General features: G+C 38.4%; 1 protein-coding gene across 2 annotated transcripts; it reads left to right on the forward strand.

Moving 5' to 3' along the window:
• The first annotated feature begins 5264 nt into the window (after positions 1-5264).
• ldah (lipid droplet associated hydrolase) lies at positions 5265-18170 on the forward strand. 2 transcript variants are annotated; one of them, XM_028438609.1, is made up of 7 exons: positions 5265-5341; positions 5831-5993; positions 6607-6741; positions 8033-8202; positions 12595-12835; positions 17546-17628; positions 17700-18170. In XM_028438609.1, exons 2-7 carry the CDS (start codon positions 5846-5848, stop codon positions 17892-17894), a joined length of 972 nt encoding a protein of 323 aa, XP_028294410.1. In that variant the 5' UTR covers positions 5265-5341; positions 5831-5845; the 3' UTR covers positions 17895-18170. The 2 variants fall into 2 exon arrangements, with proteins under 2 accessions (XP_028294410.1, XP_028294411.1); XM_028438610.1 differs by having other exon boundaries at positions 5271-5341; positions 5837-5993.
• Positions 18171-20151: the final 1981 nt, after the last annotated feature.

Here is a 20151-nt window from a genome sequence, read left to right on the forward strand (position 1 = left end):
GCATACAGCCAGACGGATCCCTCTCCCTCTCGTGAAGAAAGAGTTACACCGAATGGAGAGGGAAGGCATCATTGAAAAGGTAACTCAACGAACAGAGTGGTGTGCAGCCATGGTGCTCAAGCCCAACTGGCAGGAAGTGCACTGTTTGCAGATCTCAGGAGGCTTAATCACGTAGTAAAGCATGAGAAATATGTCCTGTCCACCGTTGAAGAAATCCTTCCCAGGCTGGCCGTATCCAGAGTGTTTACTTCACTAGACGCAGCTAGTGGATTTTACCAGATACCACTGTTCAAAGGCAGTCAGAAGCTCACAACATTTATCACTCTGTTAGGGAGGTATGCTTTCCGACGCCTTCCATTCGGGATCACAAGCGCACCAGAGATTTTCCAAAGGAAAATGGCTGGGACTCTGGCAGGGCGAGACGGAACTGAAGTATACATGATGATATCCTCATTCATGGAGAAAACAAGGAAATCCACGATCAGCGTTTGACAAAAACACTCAAAGCCATCGAGGCAGCAGGACTTAATGAAGTTTTGGAGTTTTGACAAGACTGATTCAGACAAGATCGCAGAGATTGAAAACTTTCCTCAGCCACACAATGTTATCGGACTCAAAAGGTTCCTAGGAATGGTGAATTATCTGGCTAAATACGTTCCAGAACTGTCGACTGTGGGCCAACCGCTCTACGCTGTGCTAAAAAAAGGACCTAGAGTGGGTTTGGGAGCCTACCCTACTTTTGCACATTGTGGTATTCCAGAGGTGTTAGTCAATGACAACGAATCACAGCTGGCCTCTGCAGAGATGAGGGATTTCAGTAAGGAGTATGATTTTATCGATGTTAGATCATCTCCATACTCCCTTCAGAGCAACGGACACGCTGAACGGGCTGTCCAGAATGCAAAGACTATCCTGAGACAGAACAACCCCTGTTAGCCCTAATGACATACAGGGCTGCACCCAACTCTTCCACGAGAGCCAGCCCTGCTGAACTGTTAATGGGCAGGAAACTCAAGACCACCTTGCCTATTCTACAGGACAATCTGAAACCCGGCTGGCCCGATACGGACGAATTCCAACAGTCCAACGCCTCGGCTAAACTCAAGCAGGCACACTTCTACAATCGCAGGAATGGAGAGCAGTGCCTCCCTCCACTGGTTCAGGAAACCCGGTGCTCACAAAACTGGATGGACAGAAATGACGGACTATGCCAGCTGTTGTTCTGAGTGCAAGCTCCACACCCAGCTCTTACATAGTAGAGACTGCACAGGGTGAGCGTTACAGAAGGAACACGCGCCATCTGCTGGGCATGTCTTCCAGGGCATTACCAGAAAATGTAGATCCTGATGAAAACTGATGAATACTGAGGACTCTGGCATTACCTACAAGGTGTCCTCAGCTTCTTCACAGCTGACTCTTACTTCAGGGTCCAGAGTTTGCATATTTTTTTTCTGTGACAGTTCTTGACATACATTTTGTTTGGAGTAGTATGTCGTGTTTTTTTTTCCTGTTTGGGGGGTAGGATGAAGATGAGTGGTTGGTGAATTTAAAGATGTATGGTTGCCATTTTACAGTATTACCTAGTAGTACATGTGTTTTGAGTAACCAAATGTTTTGAATTTTATCCTGGTGTTGGTGAGGTGTTGGAAACAAAGTTAATTTTACAATTATAAGTTTGAAATGTATATTTAAGAAGGGGAGATGTAATGTATGAATGCAGTTTGGTACTGTCACCTTAAGGGACACCAGCACAAGGCATTCTGGGATGCCCGGTGGCCATGTTTTGTCGGTCTTGACTCGGGAGTGAAGCAGTAAACAACACAGAAAGTCACCACTCGTTTTGTCTCATCTTTTATGTCTAGTAAGCTAGAATACAGACATTACATCTAGTTTTAATGAAAATAAAAAAATAGCTTTATTTCCGCCCTCCAAATGGATTGACAGTTCAGTTCTGAGGCGTGACGTCAGCTCAGACCGGTTGTTTACTGTTTACTGCTGCAGCACGTGGCGTCATGGCGAAACAACCACACCAAACATCTGGTGCCCAGGGAAGAAAAAAATGGAAAGAAGAGGAGGAAAATTGTGGAAAAGCCAGAAGTAAGCCAGTGTTTGAAGATCCATGACAATTTATAAATCCATGATAGTGAAACAAGCTAGCAGAGCGACCATGCTAAAGTATGTTAGCTGCTAGCGCTAAACAGAAACAGATAAAATACTAGCTTTACAAAAACATTGATTGCATGGCAACAGCTGTATATTATTGTATTACATTGTAGTTTAACGTAATTTTAGCAGAACTATGTATTATGTACAGTACATTTAAGGAGTAACGTCACAGTTTGTTTTTTATACAGGGGGCTTTTATATATATATATATATATATATATATATATATATATATATATATATATATATATATATATATATATATATGTGACTCAATTAAGTTGGTTTTACCAGGCTGTGTGCTCAAGCAGTGTGCAAATCAACTGACAGATGTCCTTACAGACATATTCAGCATGTCCCTGTGTCAAGCTGTTGTGCCATTCTGCTACAAAGCCTCAGAAATCATCCTGGTTCCCAAAAACCCACAATAACAACTTTGAATGACTACCACCCTGTAGCCATCACACCCATAATCATGAAGTGCCATCCTACCCATCTCAGTCATGTGACACTATAGTAGAAAATATGTTACGCTATTTATTTCTAAATATAATTTTTTTTAAATAATTCATTATATATGAGGGGCAAACAAGAGAATATATATATTTTTTTTAATTATTATTTTTTTTAAAAACACCTTGACAAAAAGGGCACACAGGCCAAAAGGGCATGTGCTCAGCACCCTCTGCACATTCCTGCACAAATCAGAGCCGGGCTGGGGGCGGGGCTAATGACCGGGCCCTTTAAACCCAAATAATGAAGCTCATGACATAATTTTAGAACATACACATGCCCGTAACAGCAGGGCTTACAAGCTTCAACACCACAGAGAGCGACTATGTCATTTTGACGTCCATCAAACAAACATGAAGTATAACAAAACCAGAGAACAACAAAAACATCAGGATGGTCACTAACACAAAGTCAAAGCATCTCATCACCACGGATAGCGAGCGCTTTATATGACACCCGCTTTAACCATTTCAGCTCAGAGCCTGTATCAGTAGATATAAAGTTTAGTAAAACTAACACAGTGACCCACATGTTCACTAACACTATTTAAAATGAACTACTATAGACATATTCACCACTATATGAAGCCTTACGCTCTGTGAACTCATCCACGATGCTCTGTATGTTCATTTTCTTTGTTCTCTCATTCTCCATAGACATCATGGTAAGTCCACTCAGTCTCCACTGTGCTCCTCATATGGTTTTTATGTTTTAACTTGGAGAATGAGCGGGACACATGACTGACGTGTGTGCGCATACTCTGTGCAGAAACCATGTTGTTTACATATGTGACGCTTGAAAAATGTAAAAATAACAATGAATGAATCACTGTTAAGGCTCATAAATAGTTTATAATATGTAAAAAGCTTTTCACCTGAGGACACAGTCGCTTATTTAAGGAAACTCACATTAAGAACAGGTGAACGATTGTGGGACACATGCAGCATTCCTGAAAACAAGTGGTCATCAGATGTGTGCTCCTGGTCAGATCTTCAATAGCCAGACATTTATACATATCTGATAGAAAAACCCAGTGTATAAACCAATGAAAACCTAAAAACATTAAGTCTCTAGATGTTTATAACTGTTATGAACGGACAGGTAGGACAGCTGCTGTACTCCTGTTAATGAAGGTGTCCGTGTATTTCCGTGTATTTTGATCAGTTTTAACAGATGAGTTTCCATGTCTACATTAAGTCTCCTCCTCACTGTCCCACGTCTACATATCAGTTCATTTACAGCTTTTTATGGTCACTTTTATTGGATCCAGACTGAGATAATGCTCCGTCTGCTCCCGTGCACCGAGCCTGCGTGCACCTAATTTAGGATGTATACGTCACATGAAACATAACCCCTGTATAACTTTGCATGATGGATGACAGCCTATACTCTAGTCCTACCTCCTAGCCGGGGGCATGACGCCCTCCCAGCCCCCCCTGAAGCTCCACCCCTGTGCCTGCTCACCAGTAAACACCTGGGAACTGATGAAAATTATGGTTCTACTTCAAATTAAATATTGTAATTTATATAACGGAAACAAGCGTGGGACGAGCGTGCAGGATTTATTTTATTCTGCAACGCAATGTATTTTCAATGTTGTGAAATACTGTTACTTGAAACAACATGAAGTAGAAAAAATACTCAATTACAGTAAAAAAGAGTAAATGTAATTTGTTACTTTCCACTTATGTTAGCAGCAGTAAAAAAAACAGTGCACTAAAAAACCGACAGATATTGTAAATAAACATGCAACATTTAAAGTAACTTTGTATTTGTAACGAATACTGTGTGTTACAAATAGAGTGTAGTAAAGTGACAAGAAATTCCACTGCATTTTATTTCATTTTAACGAGATTTATATTTGAGAAAGTGAAAGTATAGAATACAGTTTGAGATTGTGTGGTGTTTTATTTTGAAAATAATTATTGTTTAATCTCTTCATATCTATTTCTGTGATATTATGTATTGTTTTTTAATCATGCAAAATAGAAACATATAAATAAATAAACAAATACAATTACATTGTTTTAGTTTTTTATTTATTAGACATGTAAAAATAGAATTTTAATTTTAAAGTTTAGTTGTTGTTTTTTTTTAATTGTATTAATACTAGACATTTCAGGCGAACCCAAGGTTGAAAACCCCTTGTTTTGTGTTTCATAAGCAAGAAAACATCAGATGTAACTTCAGGCTGCACACTACAACTTAATTTTAAATCACTTCCGGTGGGATAAGTGGCCACTTTGTCTCATTGTGTTAAAATTTAACACTACACTATCATTTGAAGCTGAATTAATTTTAGAAACTCAGAATTCAGAGAAAAGAAGCTGGTTTATTGCAGTTTTATGTTGGCGCCAAAAGAGGGCGCTAACGCTCAGTCTGGCAACAATAACATTTTACGGCAGGGGATGCGTTTTACGGCAGACCGTCACTACAGCAGCAAAACAATATATACAGACACAGTATTTTTGAATTGCAGATAGCTCCAAACATATTCACACATATATAATGATAATATCTATGGCTAAAAAAAAAAAAAATTAAATGTACAATACGACGCAGCTGCCCGGTCCAATCAGAGAGCAGCATCAGTGGAAACCGGAAGTGCTTCGGCAGCTGATGGAAGCCGGTGGTTGGACTCATTTAATAACAACACGTTACGGTTCGTAAAGTTTTATTGTTCAGCTGACATTTTATTCTCATGGATACTTTATGACGTGTTTTTGTTTATTGTGTCATCAACTGGTTGCAGATGGAGTTTATCTCAGCATTAAAGACTCTATAAACCTTTAAGTTTGAGTGTTTTACAATGTGTAAACCTGATGTTCATTAATAGTGCTAGATGTACAGAATAACATGAACAATATTCTCTGCAAAAGTTTCACATTACAAGTGTAAGGCTTCTGCTAACAGTGACGTGTATCACCTTTGGACTTTACACACACACACACACACACACACACCTCTACTGATGTGTGTTAAAGTGGGTAAAGATATGAACAACACTTATGTGCAATAATTTTTTTGTTGGGTTTAGTTTTCTGTAAAGATGTTTAGTCATCATGTAATGCATTATGTTGTGAACTCTTTCTATGCTTTTTATCACGTGCTTCAACATGACAAGAAAAAGATAAAATAATGTATATGTAAGGTGTAGAAGCTGCTGATGGATGAGATGGAGAGCATCGCTACAGACCAGAGAGACGACCCACACACACACTTTGATTACTGCTGTGGAGTGGCCACAGAGGTGCTGAAGTTTGGATCCCTTCACCTACGTTCTGAACACAAGGTCCTGTTTCTCATCATTCCAGGTGAGTTCAAATCTAGATCACAGTTTGTTCTCAGGAGAACAACAATTCAGTCAACTGTGTAGAACATAGGGCTTGTTAGAGCCCCATACGTAATAATAACCACCTGAAATGTTATTAAATATAGTGGAATAAAAATGTAATAATGGTATTGTTTAGTATGGGGATATATCATATCGTGACATGCAAATTGTGAACATATTATCAGATTCTTGGCAATGCACAGCCCTATTATGATGTCATAAAATTATTACACTATTAGTGGAAAAATATGTTGTCTCCCCCATATTGTAATAACGTGTGGTTACATTTTGAACAAAATCTTTTTACATTTTGAGCATCTTGTTACATTATTGACCAGCTGTAACATTTTGGGTTTTATGAAAACATTTTTAATAACAATTCAGGTTTTTTTTACATATTGGGCTCTAACAATGCTCCATCACACCCACTGGTGTCTGTACAGCTCACTTTATAACTTTATATTCAAGTGTATTTGTTGGTGATGGAGATATGGACCTGTTTGTTAGACATTCCTCCAAAGTAAAGTGGTTTAGTCTTTATTTCTTATATTAAAGTTGTTGTTGAGCAATCTTCTTTTCCTTGTTTCCAACAGGGAACCCAGGAGTCGTAGGGTTCTACAAAACCTTCATGCAAACCCTCCACAGCATGTTTGAGTACCGCCACCCAGTGTGGGCCGTGAGCCACGCTGGCCACTGTCAACCCCCAGCCCCCATGGACATGGTGGAAGGTTGGATTCCTCTTCTCTCTCTTTCTCTACCTCTGACCTCAGAGCCAGGCATCAGATGCTGACTCACTCTAATCAAACAGATGTTGACTAATCAATAGGGATGTAACGATTAATCGTAAGGTAGTTAAAAATCGATTCATAGGTATCACGGTTGATATCGATTTTCTTAAAATTGAATCGCAGTACTTTTTTTAACCAGCAGAGGGCGGCGTGTACAAGTGTAGGCGGCGGGCGGAGTCTGCTAATACTTTCTTTCTGGCCGCCTTCTACTCTTAAATATGTTAATAAATGATTTATTACCCCTTTAGCACCGAAAGAATATCTGTAATGTTACTTGAATATCTGTAAAAGTCATGTTTTTCTATTAGCTCTGTCTGCTAGCATAGCTTCTCTTCTTCACTGCAAGATATCTGCATGCCAACCGACCACTGTGTTACCAGCGCCCTCTGCTGGTCCAAACAAATATGACGTAAATCAGTGTAATCACGGTTTTTTTTTATTTTTAAAGTCCAATTGTTAAGGCACAAAATACATTTTCAGTTGCACTTTTAAAAGAAAAAGAACTATTATGCAGTTTTGCGTTATTTATTTTAGAACCAGAATTTAAATTAATAGGTTTCATTTTCATTTGTATTATTCCTTTATTTATTTAATTCAAGATTTATTTTTAGGTAAATTGCATTGTTTTGAATAGTTTATCAAGGAATTCTTTTGACAATGAAAAATAAAAGGAAAATAATACAGTATTTTCTAGTTTTTTTCCCAAAAAAAAAATTTGTCTACAGACCCATTTTGTAAAATAAATCGTGAGAGAATCGTATCGTGAGTTGAGTGAATCGTTACATCCCTACTAATCAATCAAACAGATGCTGACTCACTCTAAACAAACAGATGCTGACTCACTCTAATCAAACAGATGCTGACTCACTCTAAACAAACAGATGCAGACTCACTCTAATCAACCAGATGCTGACTCACTCTAAACAAACAGATGCAGACTCACTCTAATCAACCAGATGCTGACTCACTCTAAACAAACAGATGCTGACTCACTCTAAACACACAGATGCTGACTCACTCTAAACACACAGATGCTGACTCACTCTAAACAAACAGATGCTGACTCACTCTAATCAAACAGATGCTGACTCACTCTAAACAAACAGATGCTGACTCACTCTAAACACACAGATACTGACTCACTCTAAACACACAGATGCTGACTCACTCTAAACACACAGATGCTGACTCACTCTAAACAAACAGATGCTGACTCACTCTAATCAAACAGATGCTGACTCAGCAGCTGAGGGGGATCCGTTTGGTCTAAACGGGCAGATCCAGCACAAGCTGGTCTTTATAAGGAAGCACGTTCCCAGAGAAACCAGTCTGGTCCTGGTGGGACACTCTATCGGATGTTACATCATACTGGAGATTATCAAACGAGATCCTGAACTCAAGGTAAACCATTGATCAGCGTTTGATTGATTAAATGATTGACAGTTTCCTGTGTAACACGGTAGGATACAAACGTTTCCTTACACTCATGCTTTAGGTTAGGGATTCTCAACCTTGGGGTCACAAGACACATAATTTAGTTTGGACAATTTGAGCCCATTGTGGCTTATTTTTACCCTTTTTCTGCAACTACACAAAACATGCCACATTTTAACCTTTTTTCATCACTTTTTCTTTCCATATTTTTCTTCTTTTAATACATTTTTGCTACTTTTCTCCAAGTAGTACAGTGTCCGTTGGAAGTATGTATTCATATAGTGGGAGGAGCTTAAGTAGAGTTATCAATTATGGCCAAATGAGTATGTGTTTGAAGGTTGTATGTACAAAGAGTTGTACATACTCTGTAGTGTTATAAAGGGTTTATTTGTGGGTGTAAAGTAAAATAGTGTGTGTGATTTCTCTGGTTTAATTCTAAAAAAAACCCAGAGGGAATATTAATACACACACACATGTCATGTACATCCAACATACTACCATAAAGAAGAGACACAAAACAGGTGGGTTTACACCAAAGACCCCTCAGCAGATTCTTCTCATATTCTGCCTGTGGCGCCAATGGAGCGTGTAATGTAACAGCCTCACATCCATACATGCTTTTGTTTTGCTTTTCCTTATTTACGTAAGGTGTGCATTATATTACAAAAACGTGGTGAAAATATTGGCGTTTATAATCTTTCCCTGTACATAGTAGTAGTAATAGTAGTAGTAGTAGTAGTAGTAGTATTAATAGTAGTAGAGATTGTAGTAGTAGTAATAGTAGTAGTAGTAGTAGTAGTATTAATAGTAGTAGAGATTGTAGTAATAGTAGTAGTAGTAGTAACAGGAGTAGTAGTAGTCATAGTAGTAATAGTAATAGTAGTAGTGGTAGTAGTAATAGTAGTAGTAGTAATAGTAGTAGTAGTAACAGTAGTAGTAGTAGTAATAGTAATAATAGTAGTAGTGGTAGTAGTAGTAGTAGTAGTAACAGTAGTAGTAGTCATAGTAGTAATAGTGGTAGTAGTCATAGTAGTAATAGTAATATTAGTAGTAGTAGTAGTCGTAGTACTAGTAGTAGTAGTAGTAGTAATCGTAGTAGTAACAGTAGTAGTAGTAGTCATAGTAGTAGTAGTCATAGTAGTAATAGTAATATTAGTAGTAGTTGTAATAGTAGTAGTAGTAGTAGTAGTAGCAGTAATAGTAGTAGAGATGGTAGTAATCGTAGTAGTAGTAGTAGTAGTAGTCATAGTAGTAGTAGTAGTGGTAGTAGTAGTAACAGTAGTAGTAGTAGTACTAGTAATAGTAGTAGTAGTAGTAATAGTAATAGTAGAAGTAGTAGTAATAGTAGTAGTAGTAACAGTAATAGTAGTAGTAGTAGTAGTAGTAGTAGTAACAGTAGTAGTAGTAGTAGTAGTAATAGTAATAATAATAGTGGTAGTAGTAATAGTAATAGTAATAATAATAGTAGTAGTAGTAATAGTAGTAGTAGTAGTAGTAATAGTAATAGTAACAATAATAGTAGTAGTAGTAGTAGTAATAGTAGTACAGGGCTCTCAAGTTTTGAACTCAGTTCAGAGTGAGACTTTGGCTGCAGCGGCGGTTTAGGTTGAATCTGATAAGACATAAATTTGTACAAATAAAACTATTTAGTTACTATTTAACATTTCTTAGTGCACAAATGATTATCATTACACACACACTATTCCAGGTCTTCAGTGATTGGCTCTGGCCGCACACGTGACTCTAGCTCGCCACTGTGATTGGCTCTGGCACGCACCAGAGTGGAGCTGTGTAGTGAAATAGATATAGATGGTGTGCTAGCGCCCCCACACACTGAGGTCAAAAGCTGAATAGGTTTCTTTTCTAAGTGAACATGAATGTACCGTCTGGGCGAAAAAAATTGTTTTGAAATCACCAAATGAATCCAAAATAACGGATGCACTCACTTGGGGTTTTTGGAAGCTGTTTAGGTTAAACAGACACCGCGTTGGAGGAGATTTTCTCTCCACAAACATACACGCACGTAGAACTTTCTTGCTTTTATAGATAGATTTCTGACACTTCTACATCACATTTCAATGTCTTTTCTGCACATTTTTATCCACTTTCAAAACATGTTCAGCACTTATAAACCCTTTCCACCACGTTACCACCTAATGTCACATATATTCACCATATTACATGCTTATTTATGCCAATTTAACCACATTCATCATTTGTCATGACCATTATTTGCCAGTTTATTAAACTAATTGTTCTTACTTTTTATATTCATTTACACAGACCCGCCCCATTTCTGCCACTTTTAAGCCAATATTGACACTTTGAAGTCTGAACCTTTTTTACCACTTTTTCTGTCTGTTTTTATCCACTCTAATTTGCAACTTATACCCAATTTTTGTGGTTTTTAAAATCCCATTTCACCACCTTTTCCACCATTTTTGGTCACTTTGAACCCATTTTATTTGTGACTACAACCAGGATTTCCATCTTTAAGATGACTATAATAATAATAATAAATGTTCCTGGATAACAGTGGATATTATTCAGATGAATAAATAAATGTGGTTATCACAGATTCATAGAACAATAGACCATCATTTTACTGACTTTATAGATGGACCCCAAAAATCTCTCCTTTATTCCCCGTTATACAGTGGAGCAAAAAAGTATTTATTCAGCCACCAATTGTACAAGTTATTCTACTTAAAAAGATGAGAGGCTTGTAATTTTCATCATAGGTAAAACTCAACTATGAGACAAAATGCGAAAAAAAATCCATAAAATCATATTGTAGGATTTTTAATGAATTAATTGGTAAATCTCTCAGTAAAATAAATATTTGGTCATCTACAAACAAGCCAGATTTGTGTCTCTCACAGACCTGTAACTTCTTCTTTAAGAGGCTCCTCTGTCCTCCACTCGTTACCTGTATTAATGGAGCCTGTTTGAACTGGTTATCAGTATAAAACACACCTGTCCACAACCTCAAACAGTCACACTCCAAACTCCACTACGGCCAAGACCAAAGAGCTGTCAAAGGACACCAGAAACTAAATAGTAGACCTGCACCAGGCTGGGAAGACTGAATCTGCAATAGGTAAGCAGCTTGGTGTGAAAAAATCAACTGTGGGAGCAATTATTAGAAAATGGAAGACATACAAGACACTGATAATCTCCCTCCATCTGGGGATCCAAGATCTCACCCCGTGGGGTCAAAATGATCACAAGAACGGTGAGCAAAATACCCAGAACCACACAGGGGGACCTAGTGAATGACCTGCAGAGAGCTGGGACCAAAGTAACAAAGGCTACCATCAGTAACACACTACGCCAGTACATGTCCGGTCCCGTCTGAAGTTTGCTAGAGAACATTTGGATGATCCAGAAGAGGATTGGTCATATGGTCAGATGAAACAAAAATAGAACTTTTTGGTAAAAACTCAACTCGTCGTATTTGGAGGAGAAAGAACACCATACCTACTGTAAAGCATGGGGGTGGTAACATCATGCTTTGGGTCTGTTTCTCTGCAAAGGGACCAGGACGACTGATCCGTGTAAAGGAAAGAATGAATGGGGCCATGTATCGTGAGATTTTGAGTGAAAACCTCCTTCCATCAGCAAGTGAAGATGAAACGTGGCTGGGTCTTTCAGCACGACAATGATCCCAAACACACCGCCTGGAGTGGCCTAGCCAGTCTCCAGATCTCAACCCCATAGAAAATCTTTGGAGGGAGTTGAAAGTTCTTGTTGCCGAGCGACAGCCCCAAAACATCACTGCTCTAGAGGAGATCTGTATGGAGGAATGGACCAACATACCAGCAACAGTGTGTGAAAACCTTGTGAAGACTTACAGAAAACATTTGACCTCTGTCATTGCCAACAAAGTGTACATTACAAAGTATTGAGATTAACTTTTGTTATTGATCAAATACATATTTTCCACCATAATTTGCAAATAAATTCATTAAAAATCCTACAATGTGGTTTCCAGGATTTTTTTTTCTCATTTTGTCTCATAGTTGAGGTTTATCTATGATGAAAATTACAGGCCTCTCTCATCTTTTTAAGTGAGAGAACTTGCACAATTGGTGCCCCACTCTAGATGGTCCTGTCTCCACATGACTGTTCTTCAATCTTCATGTCTTTGTTCAACCACCTTCAGCTACAGTGGGGGTCCCTGCACTCTGGGACCTTTAGTTTTGGGTGAGCTGTAGTGAGCTGAACAGGTTGAGAAGCACTGGTTTAGGTGAATGATGGACTGAAGGCCAGTCAGATGGGTCGGTGATGTGTAGATAGAACTAAACCCTGAACATGATTATAGCAACAGATAAATGAGATTATCTTCTTTTGGTGCAGGTTCTGAAGGCTCTCATGCTGTTTCCCACCATTGAGCGTATGGCTCTCAGTCCTCAGGGGAAGCTGATGACCCCCCTGCTGTGTAACTTTCGTTTCATTGCCTACCTGCCGCTCTTCCTTCTGTCTCTGCTGCCAGAGGGACTCAAAGCCAGGCTGATCAGAGCAGCATTGGGCAGCATTCCCTCTCTGGACCAGTTCGTAGTGCAGCCTACGGTAGGGCTGCTCAGTGGAGATTGTGCAGGTGGGTCAGGATTTTTCCCTACACTGACTCCTTCTTTTGGGACTTATGCTGCATTCAATTGGACTCGGAACCCCGGATCTTTCCTGATTCCATGTCCAATCGATCGCAGCATTAGGCTATATTCATACTTGAGGCATAAGTTGCCAAAATCTGAATGTATTTTTTTTCTCCCATATGCGACCTGTATCTGATGTGTTAAAGACACTTTGAACAGGACAATCTGACTCAGACCACTTTTCTATGTGCTCTTAAATCTGATCCGTATCAGATATTTTGCAATGCGACCGCCGTCTGAACGGCCAGGTCGCATTTATCCCACCTTTTGGTCATTGAAACGCATTAAACCTTTACAATTCTGAGTCCCAGGTGAAGCTGCAGCTTAATTAACTGTTGTGGTGATGACGTTGGTTGGACAGAATCTTTATCAGGGCCACACACACGGGGAATTTACCCCATATTTACTACCATAAACTCACTGGCCCTCATTCATCAACCGTTCTTACGTTCAGATTAGAGCGTATGATATGCGTTTGACCAAATTCACGCGAGCATCAGTATTTATCAACAATAAATGTGATCGTACGATAGGATCAGATCTGACATCAGATCTGAGCTCATGTAAAGAAGCTCAGTGGGTTAGTGGAGCAGCAACATGTGACTGAGACTCATTCATGTTTTTAAACGTAAATAGTTCCTTAAACTTTTACAAATGCGCTGCAGTAATTGGTAATATGATGAATTATAGGTGAAATTGGCTGAAGGCAAAATAAACACAGACAAGGGACAACATTTATTCATTTGTAATGCTTTTTTAAGGGTTTCCATTGTTCATTTCTTTTAATGTGATATTTATTGCCTATAGCATGCAGACTGAGGTCGATATAAATATCATATATCTGTGTGTCTCCAGGATCTCTGTTGTGTAGTTTGTTCTCAGTGCACACAGGGGGGCAGACTTCACCTGCTCAGTAGCTGATCCTCTTCCACAGAGCGTTTAAATGAGATCCTTTAAGTCCAGTTTTCACACGTTCAAAAAGCACATCTTTGTTTTGCTCCTCCTCAGATGTGAAGATGATGATTTTCATCTTGGAAAAGGTTCTATTTTTTTTTTTTTACCTCAGTGGGCGGGGCCTCTGAAACTAGAAATTAATGACAATGGATTTTATCAACACTCTATGCGGGTCATTTCAGGGTCGCATTCCGTTCAACCTCTAAATTGATAGAAGCTGCATTTATTGTGTAATATGAGAAAGAACACACAAAAATGTGATTTCTTCAAAAAAGCTGAACTGTTCATAAAGTCCTGCTGTCTGAACGTAGCATTAGTGTGTGGTTTAGCCTCATTGTTCCCTCCAACATCAGCTTCCTCACTGTCCAGGTTCTCTCCTACTCTCTTTATAGTTTACATCAGTGCTTCTCAAGGACATTTTCAATTTCTTAAAAACCTTTCTTTATTGACAATAAAGATCATTAGCACTAAACTAAACATCAACACATAAAGAAAGAAATAATGAGAAAACCTAAAAATGTTCAAAGAGCATTAAATTATTAGACTTCATTAGATATGGACCGGGAACCAGGGTTGGGGTAAATTATAATTGTAACTGCATAATTGATCATTCTTTACAATTATGGTATAATTATAATCGTAATTGTAATTTTTAAATTTCTGTTGCTGTCGTAATCGTAATTAAATTGTAATTGAGTTCAGATAATTGACTTTGTAGTTGCAATTGCCATAAAAATTCAATAGAAATTGTCAATTATAATTTAACGCAAAACTGTAAAACCCTGTTACAGTTCTATGTACTACACATACTGTATGTAGTTAACAATTATTAAAATGTGTTTCATATCAAGATTTCACACATTTTACCATCTTAAAAAAATTGAAATCTATGTTTATACTGACACAAAAAAGGCTCACACGCCCACACCAAAAATATTAAAACCTACCTATTCATTGATTAGGAATCCTAACATGGTAACCAATAGAGAGGAAATAAGTTAGATGATAGATATTAGTTTTTAGTGTATTTTACAGCTGATTTAAGACCTGTTAGCATTTGAGATGCTAACAGGAAGCTATCACAAGAGGAATGTTCACTTTTAATAGGTTATTTATTTCAGGCTCAGTAATTGGGATTAATTGGAATTGAAATTTAGTAATTGAGAAGGTAATTTTAAATGACTTTCTGAGGATAAAACAATAATTGTACTTTAAATTGGAAAAAATGCTGGTTCATTCTTTTACGTTTATTAAATTTTTTCATTAGAACAAAGGCTTTACATTGAAAAGAAAAAAGCAATAAGACTATCTATAATTAATGAGTGAAGGCTGAAGTACACCACTTATTGATGCCTTACCCCATGCACACAATTCCAAAATACACTGAAACAAACAGCACCCAAAAATTATGAAAAATTACAACAGCTCACAAAGGGTTACAACTGAGAAATGGCAGGTATCAAGATAAACAAAATTAAAATACAAAATAAAATAATTTGGTTACAGTCATCAATCAATGTTCAAATCCAGAAACACAAGGCAAAGGATAAACAAAAAACATTTAACCCTTATTTTTTTAATAATTTATATATTTAAATATTTATTTCTCCTCCCTGACCTCCTGACATACGGTACATAAAAACACACCCTCACTATGCACACACACTCTCACACATACAGTATGCACAAACACACGTCCAAAACACAAAGCAAAAACAGAATGTGACAGATTTTTTATTTTTTTTATTTTTAGACATACTTCTTCATTTGCTTCACACCAAACAGAACCAAAACAATAAAAAATAAAGACATAGGGTTTGTGGTCACTGTAATCATAATTTAATTGTAATTGAACATGTGTAATTGAAAATTGTAACTGAAAAAATGTAATTGACCCCAACCCTGATGGAAACTGGAACTAAAGTGTAAGAATATTGATTTATGTCGGCATGTGAAGTGGAGCGGAGCATTAATATGGATATATTGTGACAAAGACCACCCAAAATAGACGTGCTGAGTCATCAAAAATGAAAAGCAAAAACTAAATATGAACATGTTATTTTGTCCTGGATTCACTGTGTCAGCGTTTTTTAAGCTTTTTGTCACAGATTGTAAAAAATGTTTGGTTATTTCCTGTATTTTTAACGACTGTTTTTTTGCATTAGTTTTTTATGCAGGTAATTTGTTTAATTTAGTTAGTAATTTTTTATTCATTATGATGTTACTTGTTCCCTGTTGGTTTAATATTTGAAAATGTGTTATTTATCAGGATTATTTGGGGGGGCAATGGGTGCAGGTGGATGTTCACCTTTGTTTAAAGTGGGGAACATAAAAAAAAGAAGAACCACTGGTTTAGATGAATCCTTGTTTTTATGATTTAAGAAACCAGAATACTTGAAATCATTTGCAGCCTTTTCTCCTGCACTGACCAACTCTCCATCACCACTTCCTGTTAGATGTAAATGTTGATACTGTTCCATGTTTCTCTCTCTGTTTCCTGGTGTCTAAGCTGATGCTTCCAGGGGGTGTTCCAGAAAGTAGGTTATGTTCATACTCTGAGTATGTTTGGGCTGAAATGAGGGAAAATCTGGATACAAACCTGAGGCAAACGTAAAGAAAGATATGTTATTTTAAAGGAATACACATTTAGGGCGACCATGGCTCAGGTGGTAGAGGGTCGTCTTCTGATGGAGAGGTTGGGGGTTCGATCCCAGTACCTGACTATGTGTCGAAGTGTCCTTGGGCAAGACACTGAACCCTAAGTTGCTCCCAGTGGTCGACTAGCGCCTTGCATGTCAGTCCTGTCCCACTGGTGTGTGAATGTGAGAGTGATTGGGTGAATGAGCTGATATGTAAAGTGCTTTGAGACTGTTTCAGTGGTGATAAAGCTCTATATAAATCAAGTCAATTTAACATTTAAGGCTCGACATTTACATTATTTATTGTAATATCAACATTATGGTGGTGCAACGAGTAAGGAAGCGCGGTTTCTCATAATTGCACAAAACATACCCAATACTTACAGTACTGTACAGGGTTATTCTACCAATTACTCACTTCGCTACAGTGAATCCAGTTGAACATGTAATTTAATTTAATTAATTAATGAAATTTTACCGTAATACGTGATGTAAACGAGCATTCTCGTTTTAAACCGCTGATCTCCTATCAGCGCTCAGAGGAGGTTGGCCTCTGTAAATCACTCCTTTAGTGATGTCACGACAGGAGCTGAATCTGAACAGCCTGTAGGAACGCCGTTTTACCAGTGGATGGACTGCAGAGACCATCCAGGAATCCCTGTTTTTCTCATTCTGGGAGTTGGCAGGCTCAGGTTATAGATGTAGAGACTAGAAAAAAACCTGCTTATTTCACTCATTGGAGTGAATAAATCTCTCTCTTCTGGCTGGTTGCCATGGTAGCTTGTGTTATCTTTGCTCCATTGATGATGGCTTTTTATGGCGCTCGAGCATGTAAGTAACCCAAGGTTTACATACTCAGGGTTGATTGACCCATTTCATACCAGCTGTAATGTTAACAGATACCCAGAGTTTCCCATCGTGGGGTATGTTGACCCAGAGTTTATGGATAAACTCAGAGTTTGTTGAACCTCCTTTCTGGAATACACTCCTCTGAACATTCAACCAGTTTTTGATTTTCTGATTTTTTTTCTCTTCACACATCTAGTGTTGTTTTTATTTCAGCCAATGCCATGTATATGGGAGCGCAGGAAATGAGGAAAGTCTTGGAAAGAGACAACACAACTATTAGGAACAATCTTGACAAGGTAAAGAAACATTGTGTGACTGACATTGATTTAATGACTGTAAATAAATGTCAGCACTGATCTCTTTCCAGCTAATCTTTTATTACGGAGCTACAGATCACTGGTGTCCTGTGCAGTATTATCACGACATCAAACAGGACTTACCCAACGGAGACTTCAGACTGTGTGAACACGGTTATCGCCACGCGTTCGTTCTTGACGCTGGACAGGAAGTTGCTAAAATGGTCGTTGAGTGGATTCGAAGGGATTTAGACATGAAGACGTGACCTAATGTTTGATATCTGACCCCAAACCGTCCATCAGAGGAACTGACTAAAGGTGTGAGGAAGCTTCATGATGTCCAACCCAGACTTTGAGCAAAATAATTATAAAACAAAGGCATTTGGACTTGATTTCACAGATCATGTGTTTAGATCAGGGGTGCCCAAATTCTTTTCATTGAAGGGCCAAAAATGAATCCCAGTGGAGGGCCGTGGGCCAAAACTGAACATTCATATTCCAGTGCATGAAATTAAATATTCCAATAATGTTTTGAATTTAAAGACATTTTTCTTTATTGTGTTTCATGGAATAAAATTATGAAACATCTAAATCTCTTCAAAGACATTTAGAGGTGGATTCACTAAGATCTGAAATAAAGGGTGGTAGACCAGGTGCGTCTCTAAATCTTCACCTGCTGTGGGGAATTCACTAATAATTGCGCGTATATACGTGGTGGAGACCATCCTTTTTAAATAAACATTTTTCTCATTCAACATGGAGAGGTGAGTGCACAGAAGCATAAAATGACATTTGAAGAAGTTCAGTTGAAGGCAGGTGGACTTCTTTGTCTGCTTCACAAACATTTAATAATGTAGAAAACTAAATAAACAAATAAAACCTAATGACATTTCCCCACGTTAATTTAATGTGTCTGCTCTGTCACGTCCTGTAACTAAGCTCTGATCAGTCCATGAAAAACAGGAGCAGCTTCTGTTGATGCCACTGATCTGAGTTATTGCAGCGACACAGTCTGTTAATCAGTCAATCAGCACCATATGAAGATGATCTACTGACCATCATCCAGCAGGTCTGAGCAGCGCTGTGTCACCACACACTCATATGAGAACATTGTGCCATTGTTGGGTAGTCAAAACATGGAGAGAAAGACACAGGAGCTCATTGGAGCGACATCATGGAGCTCCACAAAGCTTCCTCTGCACCACAACGTCACCAGACTCCACAGGGCAGCCTCATGTCCAGCTGTTTCTCTCCCTCACACACTTTACTCAGCATTTTCTTATTCAGTGACTGGTAATATTAACTATTGTTTTATTTAAATTGTTTTCTTATACTAGAAAGGTTAACGGAAGCTTTTTTTTTTTCCATCTCCGTTGTGTTTTGTTTTAACATTTACTGCAGCCATGATCTCGATCGCAGTACCAACAACAACAAAGGCAACAAGAAGCATATGTGGTTGTGCCAACCTCTCAAATGGCACATCTGGGGCCTCATTTATTAAAGTGTGCCTAGGTAAGCACACTTCAGCTAGCATACGATAAAAACCAGGGAGTGCGTACAAATTTGTTTATTTATAAACAAGGGCACACGTACGTCCCACGCCTTTTTTCGTTTATAAATCACAATCAATGTGCAAAGTTATTGCACGTGAGGAAACGCCTTGCTCCGCCCATACGATGCTTTGAAAAGGTCAGGTGAACGAACGCCCTAAATGAATATTCACTAATACGAATCACAGTGGACCGAGGGGGAAAACGAGCAAATAAAACAAATTCCACTCAGTGTGAGGTGGAGGTATTAATAGTTGGGGTGAACACACACAGGAGAGCGTAATGTGGTGACATCAGACTGTGACAGGTGAAAAGAAGAACATCTGTTCAACAGGTGGAGGAAAGGGGCGGAGCTCAGCCTCACAAAGGAGGATCAGAGGGGATTGGGGATCCCTCTGTGTAACAGAGGTGGGGGACACACACAGATGGACTATATATGCGCCAAAAACATGGGATTAACCCCTGCAGCTCGTCTTCCTCCCACAATGTTGAGATGGTAAGGTTTGTGAAAGGTTGGAGTTTTTTGATTATCTGTAAAACAAAAAGAACAAAGAGATAAATCAATGAAAATAGAGTATGTGGATGTTAGCTTTGTGATAGGAGAGAACAGAGTTACATGAGGAGTCATATCTGGGATTGTAGTTGAGGAAAGTTTGGAATTGGAGATTGAAGGAGTGAAAAGAGTAAAGCGTTACTCAAAGTCAGTCTATAACGTTAGAGTTTGAGGGACTCACAGAGAGTAATGGTGGGGTACATAAGTTACCCAGTGAGGGCTTAACTAATGAAATGTAGTAACTGTGGGAGTAAACACTGTGTTATTGACAGGAAATGTGAGATGTGGAAGTGGAGAAAATAAAAAGATTTAATGATATCAGATATGCTGAGTCAGGGAAAAGAAGAGCGACGTCATGGATAAAAGTGTAACAGAAGTAAAATGAGCATCTCAGGATCAGAGAGAGGAGAGGAAACAAAC

Source organism: Gouania willdenowi, chromosome 22, assembly GCF_900634775.1.
Source record: "Gouania willdenowi chromosome 22, fGouWil2.1, whole genome shotgun sequence".
In the NCBI taxonomy this organism is placed as follows: Eukaryota; Metazoa; Chordata; class Actinopteri; order Blenniiformes; family Gobiesocidae; genus Gouania; species Gouania willdenowi.

Bases quoted from the DNA above. Each gene is read 5' to 3' on its own strand.
- ldah (XM_028438609.1), top strand. From the start codon at position 5,846: ATGGATGAGATGGAGAGCATCGCTACAGACCAGAGAGACGACCCACAC. The intron at 6,742-8,032 runs GTTGGATTCCTC...CTAATCAAACAG, and splicing joins CCCCATGGACATGGTGGAAG to ATGCTGACTCAGCAGCTGAG. The intron at 17,629-17,699 runs GTAAAGAAACAT...ATCTCTTTCCAG, and splicing joins TTAGGAACAATCTTGACAAG to CTAATCTTTTATTACGGAGC.